Source organism: Oncorhynchus mykiss, chromosome 7, assembly GCF_057628025.1.
Source record: "Oncorhynchus mykiss isolate SJ-2025 chromosome 7, ASM5762802v1, whole genome shotgun sequence".
NCBI lineage: Eukaryota > Metazoa > Chordata > Actinopteri > Salmoniformes > Salmonidae > Oncorhynchus > Oncorhynchus mykiss.
This window is the reverse complement of record NC_143028.1, coordinates 10,842,501-10,860,000: the sequence shown is the minus strand read 5'-3', so window position 1 is coordinate 10,860,000 and position 17,500 is coordinate 10,842,501. Positions and strand designations below refer to the sequence as shown.

Here is a 17,500-nt window from a genome sequence, read left to right as displayed (position 1 = left end):
TCTAGTTAAGACGCCGTACAACAACCTCCTTCACACAAGAGTGAGCACACCCTGCACTAACAGAACCACTCATACAGCTCCACACAGCGTTGTACAACTTTACTATACTCATAAAGCATTACACATCTTCACATACAACTACAGTATTTGACACTCTTAATATAGGAAATATTGTAGCAAGCAATACTCATGTTTTATCATTTACAATTACATGACATTTTATTCATTTAGCAGACATTCTTATCCAGAGCACCTCTGTGCATTCATCTTAAGATAGCTAGGTGGGACAACCACAAAAATTAAGCACATTATGTGCACATTATATACAGCATTCTATGATTAATGAAGTCTCTGATTTGAGCTCCTTAATGTCTCCACCCAAATGTTTTTAACTCCAATGATGTCATATGTTATCAGAATGCATATGGGCAGAGTAAGACATTGTCATTTGCGACGAATATCAGTATTGACAATTGTGCCATTTTACTGTCAACAACAGAAATATAAAGCAATTCACATGATGATTATTTGCAGTTTATTATTCTGTCCTGAGGATGGGTGTTTCCATAGAGGAGGTGCTTTGCATTGGCAGCTCATGCTTCAGTGCTCTGGGAGTGTTTATAGCCCTGTGAGTTTCAGACTACAGGACTGAGATCTGTCCATCAACACAACAGAAACCACGGCAACCATGACTCTGATCACCATCTTCATCTGGACACTGGTCTGCTGCTGTCTCAAAGGTCTGTTGTTTTATAACTCTTACAATGGAAAAATACATGTTGAGTACCTTGTATAATCATTGAAATGGATCTTAATGAATAAACATCCCTGTATAAAATATGATGAAATATAAATGATTTGTTATTTATACTCGTTGATCAATTCATATTCTTCCTCTTCAGGATCCAGAGGTCAGGTGACTGTGACTCAGCCTCCTGTAGTGACATTTTCTCCAGGAGACCCTGTGACTCTAACCTGTACAACCAACCCTAAAGTGCACAGATACAGTGATGGAGATGAGGGTGCGTTCTGGTATCAACAGAGACCTGGAGAAGCTCCCAAACTCCTGATAAGATATGCAAAGAAACGGTTAGATGGGATTCCTGCTAGATTCAGTGGCAGTGGGTCTGAGAGGGACTTCACTCTGACCATCAGTGGAGTCCAGGCTGAAGATGCAGCAGTTTACTACTGTCAGAGTTACCACAGTGGTAATGTGTTCACACAATGATTTAGAGCCGTACAAAAACCTCCTGTACAAAATGACACACATCACTGATCCACTGAACACAGAACTAAGGGTCTTGTTATATGACATCACCAAGTATAAACACTTTACTAACTCACAGAAACAATGGTTACAAACTAGTATCATAACTCTTCCAACCTCCAATGTCTACAAATGTCCTCAGGAAGATACAGGTGAAATAGTCCCATAGACTATAAAAAAAGTTGGTATGCCACAGTGATTGGTTGGTCAACCAGACACACACAGCTGGCTAACACATCTGTGGAGCAGTATTGAGTGTGTAAGTGCATGACTGTGTGTGACAGAGAGAGAGCCCTGTGAAACAGAAACTTAGATTTGCATGGCCCCTATCCCAGAATAGAGCAGTACACTCCCCAGATGTTCCCCCATCCTTAACACCCCACCAGCGCTAGACCAGAGGAGGTCAAAGATCAAAGTCAGAGGTTAGATGTCAGTCACAGGTCCTTTTATAGGTCACTGCACTAGTCTTGTGTGGTGTACACAGGAAGAGGTTGGACACCGGACGTCAGCCAGACTGGTAGAGGTCAAAGATTTTAAAAAGTCAGAGGTCAGTTCCCCAGGGAAGAGAGTCATTCCAAACCCAACATGCCACCAGACTGCCTGTCACTTTGTTCTAGTCAGCTTTTAGTTAGAGACTAGATGATGAGAGCACCATTTACTAAGGTCACATTTTACATCCCTAGTGCCCACTAGAATGGCATGAGGAAGTATTAGATAACTAGTGATGTACATCTGAAGATTCATCATGAATTCATCAGGAATCAACACTGAGACAGATTCAACATTAATTCACCAGGAATCAGCACTGAGACAGATTCATCATGAATTCATCAGGAATCAGTACTGAGACAGATTCATCATGAATTCATCAGGAATCAGCACTGAGACAGATTCATCATGAATTCATCAGGAATCAGCACTGAGACAGATTCATCAGGAATCAGCACTGAGCCAGTTTCATCATGAATTCATCAGGAATCAGCACTGAGACAGATTCAACATTAATTCATCAGAAATCAGCACTGAGACAGATTCATCATGAATTCATCAGGAATCAGTACTGAGACAGATTCATCATGAATTCATCAGGAATCAGCACTGAGACAGATTCATCATGAATTCATCAGGAATCAGCACTGAGACAGATTCATCAGGAATCAGCACTGAGCCAGTTTCATCATGAATTCATCAGGAATCAGCACTGAGCCAGATTCAACATTAATTCATCATGAATCAGCACTGAGCCAGATTCATCAGGAATTCATCATGAATCAGCACTGAGACAGTTTCATCATGAATTCATCATGAATCAGCACTGAGACAGATTCATCAGGAATCAGCACTGAGCCAGTTTCATTCTGAATTCACCAGGAATCAGCACTGAGCCAGATTCAACATTAATTCATCATGAATCAGCACTGAGCCAGTTTCATCAGGAATTCATCATGAATCAGCACTGAGACAGTTTCATCATGAATTCATCATGAATCAGCACTGAGACAGATGGAAGTCTTCATCTCAGTTTAGAATACCTCCAGGGTCACTGACAGGTCAGCCAGTGGCAAAGGTCAACAGTTCCAAAATCACATGCTCAGACACACACAACCTCCTAATGCCTCCACCAGTACCTGTCCTGTACCACACTGGGGCATCTCCCAGACCTAACCCTGAGTAAACTAGACTAGATATCAGACAGAGGATAACATTCACCTCTAGCTGATATGTCTGACCTAGCAAGGTCAAGAATCTGATATAAATGGGTTCTTACACGCTAAGAATTCTTTATTACATCATATTGGAGAGTATAAATGCCATTTAAGATTAGATCTCATATGTTTCTCTGTATTTATTTATTTAATTAGGCAAGTCAGTAAAGAACAAATTGTTATTTACAATGACGGCCTACAATGGACAAACCCGGGCCAATTGTGCGCTCCCCTATGGGATTCCCAATCACAGGCCGGACGTGATACAGCCTGGAGTCAAACCAGGGTGTCTGTAGTAACGCCTCTAGCACTGAGATGCAAAACCTTAGACCACTGTGCCACTCAAGAGCCCTGTAGCTTTCCACACATTTACTGAATATGCTATAATGGATCCAAACAATAAGTCCACCTGATGCTTTTGTTCTCTGTAATGTTGCATATTCAATATGTGGTCTCTTTCTCCCCCAAATGAACAACTTCATTACAGAGTCAAGTTTAGACCAATAGTCTATAGGAGGCGGCAGTGGTAACATGGAACTCGTAAAATTGATACGAAGGAGGACATTCATTTTAATCATTGAGATTCTAGCATGTAAAGAAGTGGCCATAGCAGACCATCTTTTTATGTATTTCTGGATATTCTGAAAGGTTTCTAAGTAGTTCTTCCTGAAAGTAGTGTGAATAGAGGGGGTTATCTAATGTCTAAGTAGTTCTTCCTGAAAGTAGTGTGAATAGAGGGGGTTAAGTAATGTCTAAGTAGTTCTTCCTGAAAGTAGTGTGAATAGACGGGGTTAAGTAATGTCTAAGTAGTTCTTCCTGAAAGTAGTGTGAATAGAGGGGGTTAAGTAATGTCTAAGTAGTTCTTCCTGAAAGTAGTGTGAATAGAGGGGGTTAAGTAATGTCTAAGTAGTTCTTCCTGAAAGTAGTGTGAATAGAGGGGGTTAAGTAATGTCTAAGTAGTTCTTCCTGAAAGTAGTGTGAATAGAGGGGGTTAAGTAATGTCTAAGTAGTTCTTCTTGAAAGTAGTGTGAATAGAGGGGGTTAAGTAATGTCTAAGTAGTTCTTCCTGAAAGTAGTGTGAATAGAGGGGGTTAAGTAATGTCTAAGTAGTTCTTCCTGAAAGTAGTGTGAATAGAGGGGGTTATTTAATGTCTAAGTAGTTCTTCCTGAAAGTAGTGTGAATAGAGGGGGTTATTTAATGTCTAAGTAGTTCTTCCTGAAAGTAGTGTGAATAGAGGGGGTTATTTAATGTCTAAGTAGTTCTTCCTGAAAGTAGTGTGAATAGAGGGGGTTATTTAATGTCTAAGTAGTTCTTCCTGAAAGTAGTGTGAATAGAGGGGGTTAAGTAATGTCTAAGTAGTTCTTCCTGAAAGTAGTGTGAATAGAGGGGGTTAAGTAATGTCTAAGTAGTTCTTCCTGAAAGTAGTGTGAATAGAGGGGGTTAAGTAATGTCTAAGTAGGTGGTTTGTTTCTTCACTGGGATAAAGGGTGGTAGTTGCTTCCCTTAGCTGAGTAAAGAGGTAGTAGATCTGTTTTAGACCAGTTGATCTTGTAACCAGACCGTGACCTGAATGCTGTGAAAACAGACATTATTGTCTGGAGGGATTTCTGAACCTTTGCAACGTAAAGCAGTATGTCATCTGCATATAGGGAACTTGCTTGTTAAGCCAAGGTTGGAAATGTACTGCCACCTGCCATAATGGAATGTTTCCACATGAGGATAATGCATTGGCTGATTCCTCCTGATGACCTGGATGGAATTATGTGATCATTCCTTAACCCATAGGAAGTCCCACCTAGTTGACTACTTCAAAATGGTGGAATTCCTCAATGGCAATGTCCATGCATAACGGTTATATCCATCTGAGGCCTCAATCATTATTTATGGTCTGAACTGAACTTCAGCATGACGCCATTTTAGCACAAGTCTAGAATATCAAGTATAGAATAGCAATTCACTAGTATTGAATGGATACACTTAAATGTAACTAAATTCTATGGTCAATTACAGGCTTGCCACAGATTTAGGTAAGCTATTTCCTTCCATGTTTAAGATTATTGTGTTTATGTCATTGCATTAACAGTTTCATCATCTGTCCTGAGGTAGGGTATTTCCATAGAGCAGGTGCTTTGCATTGGCAGCTCATTCTTCAGTGCTCTGGGAGTGTTTATAGCCCTGAGAGTTTCACACTTCATGAATTATATCTGTCCTGACAGTACGACTGCAGTGTTATCAGCATTGGGTCCAGTCTGTTCAGTCTTCTCAGAGCCACAGATGATGATGAAGATGATGAAGATGACATCACTGATACCACTGCTGATCATAATGGGGTTCCTGACCCAAGGTTAGAATCTCTCAGCATCTCTCACTGTGGTCTACTGGTTTTAACAGGTTTTAATGGGCCTGTACATGTTTGTACATGGAAAATGTTTTCAATGCTTTTCATCTGGATTATTAAGACGAATCAAAGCTAATTTCTCCATTTCAATTTCAGAGTCATCTGCACAACGTGTCCTGAATCAAGCTGATGAATTGAAGTCAGTTCGTCTGGGAGACAGTGTGTCTATCAAAGCTGTTGCAAGTTCAACTGGTATTGATGATGACATGAGCTGGTACCTGCAGAAACCTGGACAGGCTCCTAAGCTCCTCATCTATACAGTAAAAACCCTTCAGTCTGGAACACCATCTAGATTCAGTGGCAGTAGATCAGGTACTGAGTACACTCTTACAATCAGTGATTTCCAAGCTGAAGATGCAGGAGATTACTATGGTATGGGTAATTATGGCGCCCCAGAGCTTTTCACACAATGATTTAGAGTCGTACAAAAACCTTCCTCAGTCAGACTGTACAGAGACTGTACTGCTGCAGCTGGGACCTACTGCAGGTGTTGAGGAACAACAGACTATGATATGAAACACTGGTTCACTGAACACACAACTCAGGTCCTGGTTATATGACATCACCAAGCATAAATAACCACTACTTTACCACACATGGTCAGATAATGTGGTTCCCAGAATAGAGCACCTCTGTCCCCTGATATTCATAACCACCACTTTACCCCCATTCTGAAAATCTGGTTACAACTCACAAATTCATCTCAAATTCACAAAATAGTTTAGTCATGATCAAAACTAACAACTATATCCCATAACCTCCTCCCATGTCTATAATGGTCAGATGATGTGGTTCAGCTCCTGTCCCCAGATATTCACTGTCCCAAGGGGGTCTCTTCACTACCCCTCCCCCTTCCAACCTTCTAATGTTCAGTTAGTCTTTGTTTAGTCTTTGTTTAGTCTTTGTTTAGTCTTTGTTTAACCACAAGTCCACAGATATTCACTTCTATTTCTTTACATAATACAAATCAGGGACACCTTGTTTGACATTAATACAAAGTATTTTATTTAGTTAATATTTCCAATCTGAATGCAGAAGCAATAAAACACAGGTACAGATTTAAAGATGCAGAATCCCAGATTGATGACCAGAGATGAAGCTCTAGATAGATATTTAGAATGATAGAATGACAGATAGGTAGATGTTCTCTGTGTACAGGGTGTCTACTGGGAGCAGTGGTGTGGCTCCAGTGTGTGAGTGACGGGGGTCTGGTCCTTTAGGGTGGCCTCACAGGTGACTGAGCCAGCCTTCCTCCACTGGTCAGTGGGGAGGGTGAGACTGCTGCTCCAGCTGTAGTGACTGTCCTTCTCCAGGACCTCCAGACTCTGGCTGCCCTGCAAGGCCCCCCCGGCCCCCAGCCTCCAACCCAGCTTCCAGCCCTCCGGGAAGCCCCTGTTGGCCAGGCACACTAGGGCCACATTCCCCTGGTCCTGCTCCTCACTGGAGGGAAGTAGGACAATCAGGGAGGGAGGTACCACACCCACTAGGAGAGAGAAGATGAGGAGGGAGAGATGGAGAGATGACATGTAAGGGTTAAACTGGACAAGACCTTGAAGAACTTTCAGCAACTTTAATATGAAGAAACAAATATGATATTCGTATTGTATAAAATAGTCTGTGAAAAAGGCAAGTTATATATAAATATATTTTACACACTCTTTAACTTCCCTCCAATATCATCGATGAAGCAACACCACACACTACAGTCAGTGATGCATTAAAGTACAGAAATGAAACTGACTTGCTTACAAAATAAAATGTTTAACAATGCTGCTGAACTGTTTTTGTGTATTTAAAGACATCGAACACATCAAACTATTATCTTTTGGCATATTAGGTTTTTGTCCTTGAATGATCATTAGGGTATGTGGAAACACACTCGGAATCAAATAAATTCAACAAATCAAATATATTAAACATTAAAAACGACAACTTTTTCTGAATAATGACTTTTTGTGACTTTATAAATGTTCAATTGAATGTATTATAAAAAGGATGAATCTCTTGTACTTACAGTCAACAATGAGTTTGGTGCCTCCACCGAAAGTGTACCACAGTGACACAGACTCATTGAACAGCCGTACAAAAACCTCCTGCACTTTACACACACCAGTAACTCTCTACACAACACACATTCAACCCTACCACTGATTGTCTGTCAAAAACAGCATGTGTAGGTCATAACTTTTCAAATTAGTTTAAGTTTGATATTTTAGATTATTACTTTTTGCTGAATTCCCCCCTGACTATAAAATATAAATGTTGGAGATGTGTAATATCTCTGACAAACTCACTAAGTATAAGAAGCAGCCATGTAGAATAGAAATACACCAGTATTTAATGAATAAAGTTACATGTAACTAAATACTGTAGTCAATTCCAGGCCTTCAAACAGATTCAGGTAAGCTATTTCCTTCCATGTTTAAGATTGTTATTGTGTTGCATTAACAGTTTCATCATCTGTCCTGAGGTAGGGTGTTTCCATAGAGGAGGTGCTTTGCATTGGCAGCTCATGCTTCAGTGCTCTGGGAGTGTTTATAGCCCTGTGAGTTTCAGACTACAGGACTGAGATCTGTCCATCAACACAACAGAAACCACGGCAACCATGACTCTGATCACCATCTTCATCTGGACACTGGTCTGCTGCTGTCTCAAAGGTCTGTTGTTTTATAACTCTTACAATGGAAAAATACATGTTGAGTACCTTGTATAATCATTGAAATGGATCTCAATGAATAAATGTACCTTCATAAAATATAATTAAATATAAGTCATATCTTATTCATACTCATTGATCAATTTATATTTTTCTTCTTCAGGATCCAGAGGTCAGGTGACTGTGACTCAGCCTCCTGTAGTGACATTTTCTCCAGGAGACCCCGTCACTCTGACCTGTACAACCAACCCTAAAGTGTACACAGACCGTGATGGAGATGAATATGTGTTCTGGTATCAACAGAGACCTGGAGAAGCTCCCAAACTCCTGATAAGATACGTAAAGACACTTCTAGATGGGATTCCTGCTAGATTCAGTGGCAGTGGGTCTGAGAGGGACTTCACTCTGACCATCAGTGGAGTCCAGGCTGAAGATGCAGCAGTTTACTACTGTCAGAGTTACCACTATCTCAATAGTAACAATGTGTTCACACAGTGATTTAGAGTCGTACAAAAACCTCCTGTACAAAATGACACACATCACTGGTCCACTGAACACAGAACTAAAGGTCTTGTTATATGACACCAAGTATAAGCACTTTACTATCTCACAGAAATAATGGTTACAAACTAATATAGTTTCCTAACCCTTCCATCCTTCCATGTCTACAAATGTTCCTTCTTATCAGGAAGATGCAGGTAAAATTGTCCTATTGAGGGATGAATAATCCATATCATGTCAACATAAAATCAACATAAAATCAACATAAAATAATGTGTGTTGGTGTGCCTCAACACACACAGCTGGCCAACACTTCAGGGGAACAGAATGTGTGTGTGTGTGTGTGGAAAGAGCACTGTGAAACAGAAACTTAGATTTCCATGGCTCCTCTCCCAGAAGAGAGCAGAACACTCCACAGATGTTCCCCCATCCTTAACATCCTTAACATGACACCAGAGCTAGACCAGGGGAGGTTGGACAGTGGACACCAGACAGACTGGCAGAGGTCAAAGATCAAAGTCAGAGGTCAGATATTAGTCACGGGTCATTTCATAAGTCAATTCACTAGTCTTGTGGTGTGGTGTGGAAAGGGTTGGGCACCGGAAGTCAGGGAGAGTGGTTGAGTTCAAAGGTCAAAAGGGCAGAGGCGTTGACAGGCCCTCGTCAAGAGAGAAAATGTTGCCGTTTTAAAGCTAATTTCCTTCAATTCTACACATACAGCGCCACGGAAAAGTATTCAGACCTCTTGGATTTCTTCCCATTTTATTGTGTAACATAGTGGGATTAAGATTTTTAAAATCCAACTAAAATATAATCGTTGCGTAAGTATTCAGCCCCTTTGTTTAGTCAAGCCTAAGTTAGTTCAGGAGTAATATCTGGCTTAACAAATCCCATAATAAGATACGTGGACTCACTCTGTGTTAAATAATAGGGGTTGACAAGAACTTGGAATTACTAACCCTTCCTCTGTCCCTCTTAACCAGAGTGACTTGAAGGAGCAATTAGGGTTAAGTGCCTTGCACAAGGGCACATTGACAGGGATTTTGTCTAAAGCCCCATAAAGAAGGGCAGTGATTGGTAGATGGGTATCAATAACAAATCAGACATTGAATATCTCTTTAAGCATGGTCAAGTTAATAATGATGCTGTGGATGATGTATTAAACCAGCCAGACACATCAAAGATACAGTCATCCAGTTTATCCTGAACTGAGCTGCAGGACAGGAAGGAAACTGCTCAGCGATTTTACCATGAGGAAATTGGTGATTTTAGAACAGCGACAGATTCAGTGGCTGTGATGGGAGAGAACTGAGGATGGATCAACAACATTGTAGTGACTCCACAATAATGACCTAAATGACAGAGTGAAAAGAAGAATACAGATATAGACAATAATAACATTCCAAAACATGCATCTTGTACGTAACAAGGCACTATAGTAACACTGCAAAAAGAACACACCAAAGGAATACACCTTTTGGCCTAAAGCCTTATGTTTGGGGCAAATCCAACACAACATGTCACTGAGTAACTGCCTCCTTATTTTCAAGCTTGGTGGTGGCTGCATCATGGTATGGGTATGCTTGACATCGGCAAATACTGGGGAGTTTTTCTGGATAAAAAGACACAAAATGGAACTAAGCACAGGTAAAATTGCTTCAGTCTGCTTTACACCAGAGACTGGGAGAGGAATTCACCTTTCAGCAGGACAATAACAAAAAACACGAGGCCAAATCTACACTGGAGTTGCTCACCAAGAAGACAATGAATGTTCCTGAATGGCCAAGATACAGTTTTGACTTAAACCTGCTTGAAAATCGATGGAAAGTTTTGAAAATTGCTGTATAGCCATGATCCCCAACATCATGACAGAGTTTGAAGAATTTTTAAAAGAAAAATGGGCAAATAATGCACAATGCAGGTGTGTAAAGCTCTTAGAGACTTACCTAAGGAGTTTCACAGGTGTAATAGATGCCAAAGGTGACTCAGGCAGCTGAATACTTATGCAATGACTATATTTTAGTATCAGTCTTTACAAAATATAAAAATGTTCTGCCACTTTGTGGAGCTTGTTGACAACAACATTTAAATTAAAAACAACATTTCTATTAAATCCATTTTAATCCCAGATTGTAACACAATAAAATGTGAAGAAATCCAAGGGGTCTGAATACTTTTGCAAGGCCCTGTATTGCCATGGGGCAGACAGAAAAAAGTGCAGTTTTATACATAATAATTATACATTTTGCAATCAGGCTGAGATAATGTTTGATTTATTAAAGCTAGTTTCCTGAAATACTACACATTTTGCCTTGGGGCAGAGACAAATGTTGTATTTATTAAAGCTAGTTTCCTGAAATACTACACATTTTGCCTTGGGGCAGAGACAAATGTTGTATTTATTAAAGCTAGTTTCCTGAAATACTACACATTTTGCCTTGGGGCAGAGACAAATGTTGTATTTATTAATGCTAGTTTCCTGAAATACTACACATTCTGCCTTGGGGCAGAGAGAATGTTGTATTTATTAAAGCTAGTTTCCTGAAATACTACACATTCTGCCTTGGGGCAGAGAGAATTTGGCATTTTAAAATCATTTCCTGTAATTCTAAACATTTATGCAATGGGTTGTGATGTGTTTATATCTTATCTGAGGAGGGTGGGGTGACCATAGAGCTTGGATCAAACTATAGTGGTTAAAACAATAGGATTCTAATATCCCATAAGTCATTGCAATTCATGGGACCAGCTTTGCTAGTTAGTAACGGCGCAAGAAGTTGTCAATGGTCCAATGAATATGTTTACTCTTCCACATGGAATTACTTAATTGTCTTAAACTTTCCATCTTCAAACTAGCCATAGATATCCTATTAAAACACTAGAAGGGTTACGTCATTACAAAAATGCTGCCATTGTGGTGAGGGAGAAATCCAAACCATTCTATTTGGAATGAATGATAGTAGAGGGATAATTAAAGTAAGTTGTGTGATATATTGGAAATTGCGTAATATAATTTCTGTCAACCTAAAATATTGTCATATAGTCATAAATACAGTTTATATGGGTTTAATACAACATTTCTGCATACATAGCCTCTAAAGTATATATGTAAACAAGACAATAAAAGTTTAAAAAAAAAGTTGTTTATCTTGGAAAGCTGAGAGATCTATTATATGATATAGCAGTACAACCTGTCTAAGTCCTGTCATCTACTGATTTGAATTGAGTGATTGCTGTGAACTGACTGCATGTTTAAGTAGAATGTAGGTATATTGGCAATTAATGTGAACAATTAATCCAAGCATTCCTCTTAAACTGTCTGTCTAGCTAGCTAATAAACACCGTGTAGGTAAATTCTTCAAATTTATAATTTTAAACAATATCTTAACACAACTCTGGCAAACCATGGTTGACCAACTCCCTGACCAAAATGGCTGACCTTTATCCCTAGTGGCTAAAATAATGTTTTAGCATGGGCAGCGCCATGGAGGCTTCCACCAAACTTCTGCCATTTTAAAGTAGTCAAAGTAGTCAACTGGGTGGCAATTCCTGAAAGGCACTGCCCATGCTGTCACACACTCTACAACGGCACAAACATAAACATGAGACTGATCTGTCTGTATGGTGCATGTCCCTACAAGTGAAACTTCCCAGTTGGAACTCCTGACTTTTGATAACTCTGACAGCATGTGTACTCCCCACTAGTTAAAGCAACAAGTGATGAAACTCACTTTTTATTACCAGCAGTCAAATTCAGTTAACCAATATGCTACTAATACCTGGTGACGTTGATACTGTTCTGTCATTGTACACCTATCTAGTTTACAAAAAGCAATAAACAGTTTGCAGTTCCAGTCTGTAAACACATTTTTTAATTTGGGGTTGAACCTACCCTTTAATACACAACTTAGTTGTCCTCCTATAGTTGACCATTAGATTGGAACAACTCACAACAGCAAAATAAAAGTTATATAAGTACCTCTCTATCTGTTTCTGTCTTATCATTCTGTGTGTCTCTCTTGCTCTTTCTTTCTTTCTTTCTTTCTTTCTATCTTTCTTTCTTTCTTTCTTTCGCTCTCTCTCCCTCTCCCTCTCCCTCTCCCTCTCCCTCTCTCTCCCTCTCCCTCTCCCTCTCTCTCTCTCCCTCTCTCTCTCTCTTTTATCTCACTCTTTCCCTCTTTCTCTCTCTCTATATATGTATCTCTCTCTCCCCCTCTCTTTCTCTCTCAGCAGCCTATAGTCTCTCTCAGCAGCCTGTAGAGTGCTGTTTTGCATAGTTGTTAAGCCTCACTGCTCCTGACACTTTAAGACTTCAGTGTTAGCAGCATTGGGTCCAGTCTGTTCAGTCTTCTCAGAGCCACAAATGATGATGAAGATGATGAAGATGATATCACTGATACCACTGCTGATCATACTGGGGTTCCTGACCCAAGGTTAGAAAAGCTCAGCATCTCTCCCTGTGGTCAATTGGTTTTAATAAGTTTTAATTGGCCTGTACATGTTTGTACATGGAAAATGTTTTCAATGCTTTTCATCTGGATTATTAAGACGAATCAAAGCTAATTTCTCCATTTCAATTTCAGAGTCATCTGCACAACGTGTCCTGAATCAAGCTGATGAATCTAAGTCAGTTCGTCTGGGAGACAGCGTGTCTATCAAAGCTGTTGCAAGTTCAACCGGTATTGGTGATGACATGAGCTGGTACCTGCAGAAACCTGGACAGGCTCCTAAACTCCTCATCTATAGAGTAAAAACCCTTCAGTCTGGAACACCATCTAGATTCAGTGGCAGTAGATCAGGTACCGAGTACACTCTTACAATCACTGGTTTCCAAGCTGAAGATGCAGGAGATTACTATGGTATGGGTAATTATGGCGCCCCAGAGCTTTTCACACAGTGATTTAGAGTCGTACAAAAACCTCCCCCAGTCAGACTGCACAGAGACTGTACTGCTGCAGCTGGGACCTACTGCAGGTGTTGAGGAACAACAGACTATGATATGAAACACTGGTTCACTGAACACACAACTCAGGTCCTAGTTATATGACATCACCAAGCATAAATAACCACCACTTTACCACCAATGGTCAGATAATGTGGTTCCCAGAATAGAGCACCTCTGTCCCCTGATATTCATAACCACCACTTTACCCCCATTCTGAAAATCTGGTTACAACTCACAAATTAATCTCAAATTCACAAAATAGTTTAGTCATGATCAAAACTAACAACTATATCCCATAACCTCTTCCCATGTCTATAATGGTCAGATGATGTGGTTCAGCTCCTGTCCCCAGATATTCACTGTCCCAAGGGGGTCTCTTCACTACCCCTCCCCCTTCCAACCTTCTAATGTTCAGTTAGTCTTTGTTTAGTCTTTGTTTAGTCTTTGTTTAGTCTTTGTTTAACCACAAGTCCACAGATATTCACTTCTATTTCTTTACATAATACAAATCAGGGACACCTTGTTTGACATTAATACAAAGTATTTTATTTAGTTAACATTTCCAATCTGAATGCAGAAGCAATAAAACACAGGTACAGATTTAAAGATGCAGAATCCCAGATTGATGACCAGAGATGAAGCTCTAGATAGATATCTAGAATGATAGAATGACAGATAGATGTTCTCTGTGTACAGGGTGTCTACTGGGAGCAGTGGTGTGGCTCCAGTGTGTGAGTGACGGGGGTCTGGTCCTTTAGGGTGGCCTCACAGGTGACTGAGCCAGCCTTCCTCCACTGGTCAGTGGGGAGGGTGAGGCTGCTGCTCCAGCTGTAGTGACTGTCCTTCTCCAGGACCTCCAGACTCTGGCTGCCCTGCAAGGCCCCCCCGGCCCCCAGCCTCCAACCCAGCTTCCAGCCCCCCGGGAAGCCCCTGTTGGCCAGGCACACTAGGGCCACATTCCCCTGGTCCTGCTCCTCACTGGAGGGAAGTAGGACTGTCAGGGAGGGAGGTACCACACCCACTAGGAGAGAAGATGAGGGGGGATAGGAGAGATAACATGTAAGGGTTAAACTGGACAAGAACCTTGAAGAACTTTCAGCAACTTTAATATGAAGAAACAAATATGATATTCGTATTGTATAAAATAGTCTGTGAAAAAGGCAAGTTATATATAAATATATTTTACACACTCTTTAACTTCCCTCCAATATCATCGATGAAGCAACACCACACACTACAGTCAGTGATGCATTAAAGTGCAGAAAGGAAACTGACTTGCTTACAAAATAAAATGTTTAACAATGCTGCTGAACTGTTTTTGTGTATTTAAAGACATCGAACACATCAAACTATTATCTTTTGGCATATTAGGTTTTTGTCCTTGAATGATCATTAGGGTATGTGGAAACACACTCGGAATCAAATAAATTCAACAAATCAAATAAATTAAACATGAAAAACTACAACTTTTTCTGAATAATTACTTTTTATTTACTTTACCAGTATATAAATGTTCAATTGAATTTATTATAAAAAGGATGAATCTCTTGTACTTACAGTCAACGATGAGTTTGGTGCCTCCACCGAAAGTGTACCACAGTGACACAGACACATTGAACAGCCGTACAAAAACCTCCTGCACTTTACACACACCAGTAACTCTCTACACAACACACATTCAACCCTACCACTGATTGTCTGTCAAAAACAGCATGTGTAGGTCATAACTTTTCAAATTAGTTTAAGTTTGATATTTTAGATTATTACTTTTTGCTGAATTCCCCCCTGACTATAAAATATAAATGTTGGAGATGTGTAATTTCTCTGACAAACTCACTAAGTATTAATTTAAGTTTAATATTTTACATGATTACTTTTTGCTGAATTCCCCCCTGACTGTAAAATATAAATGTTGGAGATGTGTAATATCTCTGACAAACTCACTAAGTATAAGAAGCAGCCATGTAGAATAGAAATACACCAGTATTTAATGAATAAAGTTACATGTAACTAAATACTGTAGTCAATTCCAGGCCTTCACACAGATTCAGGTAAGCTATTTCCTTCCTTGTTTAAGATTGTTATTGTGTTGCATTAACAGTTTCATCATCTGTCCTGAGGTAGGGTGTTTCCATAGAGGAGGTGCTTTGCATTGGCAGCTCATGCTTCAGTGCTCTGGGAGTGTTTATAGCCCTGTGAGTTTCAGACTGCAGGACTGAGATCTGTCCATCAACACAATAGAAACCACGGCAACCATGACTCTGATCACCATCTTCATATGGACACTGGTCTGCTGCTGCCTCAAAGGTCTGTTGTTTTATAACTCTTACAATGGAAAAATACATGTTGAGTACCTTGTATAATCATTGAAATGGATCTCAATTAATAAATGTACCTTCATAAAATATAATTAAATATAAGTCATATCTTATTCATACTCATTGATCAATTTATATTTTTCTTCTTCAGGATCCAGAGGTCAGGTGACTGTGACTCAGCCTCCTGTAGTGACATTTTCTCCAGGAGACCCCGTCACTCTGACCTGTACAACCAACCCTAAAGTGTACACAGACAGTGATGGAGATGAATATGTGTTCTGGTATAAACAGAGACCTGGAGAAGCTACCAAACTCCTGATAATATACGCAAATCAACTGCTAGACGGGATTCCTGCTAGATTCAGTGGCAGTGGGTCTGAGAGGGACTTCACTCTGACCATCAGTGGAGTCCAGGCTGAAGATTCAGCAGTTTACTACTGTCAGAGTTACCACAGTGGTAATGTGTTCACACAGTGATTTAGAGACGTACATAAACCTCCTGTACAAAATGACACACATCACTGGTCCACTGAACACAGAACTAAAGGTCTTGTTATATGACACCAAGTATAAGCACTTTACTATCTCACAGAAATAATGGTTACAAACTAATATAGTTTCCTAACCCTTCCAACCTTCCATGTCTACAAATGTTCCTTCTTATCAGGAAGATGCAGGTAAAATAGTCCTGTTGAGGATGAATAATCCATATCATGTCAACATAAAATCAACATAAAATCAACATAAAATAATGTGTGTTGGTGTGCCTCAACACACACAGCTGGCCAACACTTCAGGGGAACAGAATGTGTGTGTGTGTGTGTGTGGAAAGAGCACTGTGAAACAGAAACTTAGATTTCCATAGCTCCTCTCCCAGAAGAGAGCAGAACACTCCACAGATGTTCCCCCATCCTTAACATCCTTAACATGACACCAGAGCTAGACCAGGGGAGGTTGGACAGTGGACACGAGACAGACTGGCAGAGGTCAAAGATCAAAGTCAGAGGTCAGATATTAGTCACAGGTCATTTCATAAGTCAATTCACTAGTCTTGTGGTGTGGTGTGGAAAGGGTTGGGCACCGGAAGTCAGGCAGAGTGGTTGAGTTCAAAGGTCAAAAGGGCAGAGGTGTTGACAGGCCCTCGTCAAGAGAGAAAATGTTGCCGTTTTAAAGCTAATTTCCTGCAATTCTACACATACAGCGCCACGGAAAAGTATTCAGACCTCTTGGATTTCTTCCCATTTTATTGTGTAACATAGTGGGATTAAGATTTTTAAAATCCAACTAAAATATAATCGTTGCGTAAGTATTCAGCCCCTTTGTTTAGTCAAGCCTAAGTTAGTTCAGGAGTAATATCTGGCTTAACAAATCCCATAATAAGATACGTGGACTCACTCTGTGTTAAATAATAGGGGTTGACAAGAACTTGGAATTACTAACCCTTCCTCTGTCCCTCTTAACCAGAGTGACTTGAAGGAGCAATTAGGGTTAAGTGCCTTGCACAAGAGCACATTGATAGGGATTTTGTCTAATGCCCCATAAAGAAGGGCAGTGATTGGTAGATGGGTAACAATAACAAATCAGACATTGAATATCTCTTTAAGCATGGTCAAGTTAATAATGATGCTGTGGATGATGTATTAAACCAGCCAGACACATCAAAGATACAGTCATCCAGTTTATCCTGAACTGAGCTGCAGGACAGGAA

General features: G+C 40.1%; 1 protein-coding gene, 2 long non-coding RNA genes and 2 gene segments (V, D, J or C); 2 read left to right on the top strand and 3 right to left on the bottom strand.

The window, feature by feature from the left end:
* The window catches only part of LOC110495721 (uncharacterized), a 1,952-nt gene extending 1,417 nt beyond the window's left edge, over positions 1-535 (bottom strand). Inside the window, exon 1 of the long non-coding RNA XR_005052530.2 lies at positions 1-535. This exon is cut by the window's left edge and continues 51 nt beyond it. This is a non-coding gene — a long non-coding RNA (uncharacterized LOC110495721).
* A 5,818-nt stretch (positions 536-6,353) lies between these two features.
* LOC110518760 (Ig lambda chain C region) lies at positions 6,354-7,792 on the bottom strand. The gene is made up of 3 exons (XM_090242192.1): positions 7,766-7,792; positions 7,387-7,492; positions 6,354-6,855 (listed from the first exon to the last, which is right to left on the bottom strand). Exons 1-3 carry the CDS (start codon positions 7,790-7,792, stop codon positions 6,536-6,538), a joined length of 453 nt encoding a protein of 150 aa, XP_090098318.1. The 3' UTR covers positions 6,354-6,535.
* An 84-nt stretch (positions 7,793-7,876) lies between these two features.
* LOC110495715 (putative non-functional immunoglobulin kappa variable 6D-41) lies at positions 7,877-8,799 on the top strand. The segment is given in 2 exon segments: positions 7,877-8,029; positions 8,192-8,799. Coding segments are annotated over 2 exon segments (387 nt in total).
* A 5,198-nt stretch (positions 8,800-13,997) lies between these two features.
* LOC110497074 (Ig lambda-3 chain C region-like) lies at positions 13,998-15,627 on the bottom strand. The segment is given in 3 exon segments: positions 13,998-14,495; positions 15,032-15,137; positions 15,574-15,627. Coding segments are annotated over 3 exon segments (480 nt in total).
* Positions 15,628-15,686: 59 nt separating this feature from the next.
* LOC118965346 (uncharacterized) lies at positions 15,687-16,572 on the top strand. The gene is made up of 2 exons (XR_016497080.1): positions 15,687-15,781; positions 15,944-16,572. It is a non-coding gene; the product is annotated as an uncharacterized LOC118965346 (long non-coding RNA).
* Positions 16,573-17,500: the final 928 nt, after the last annotated feature.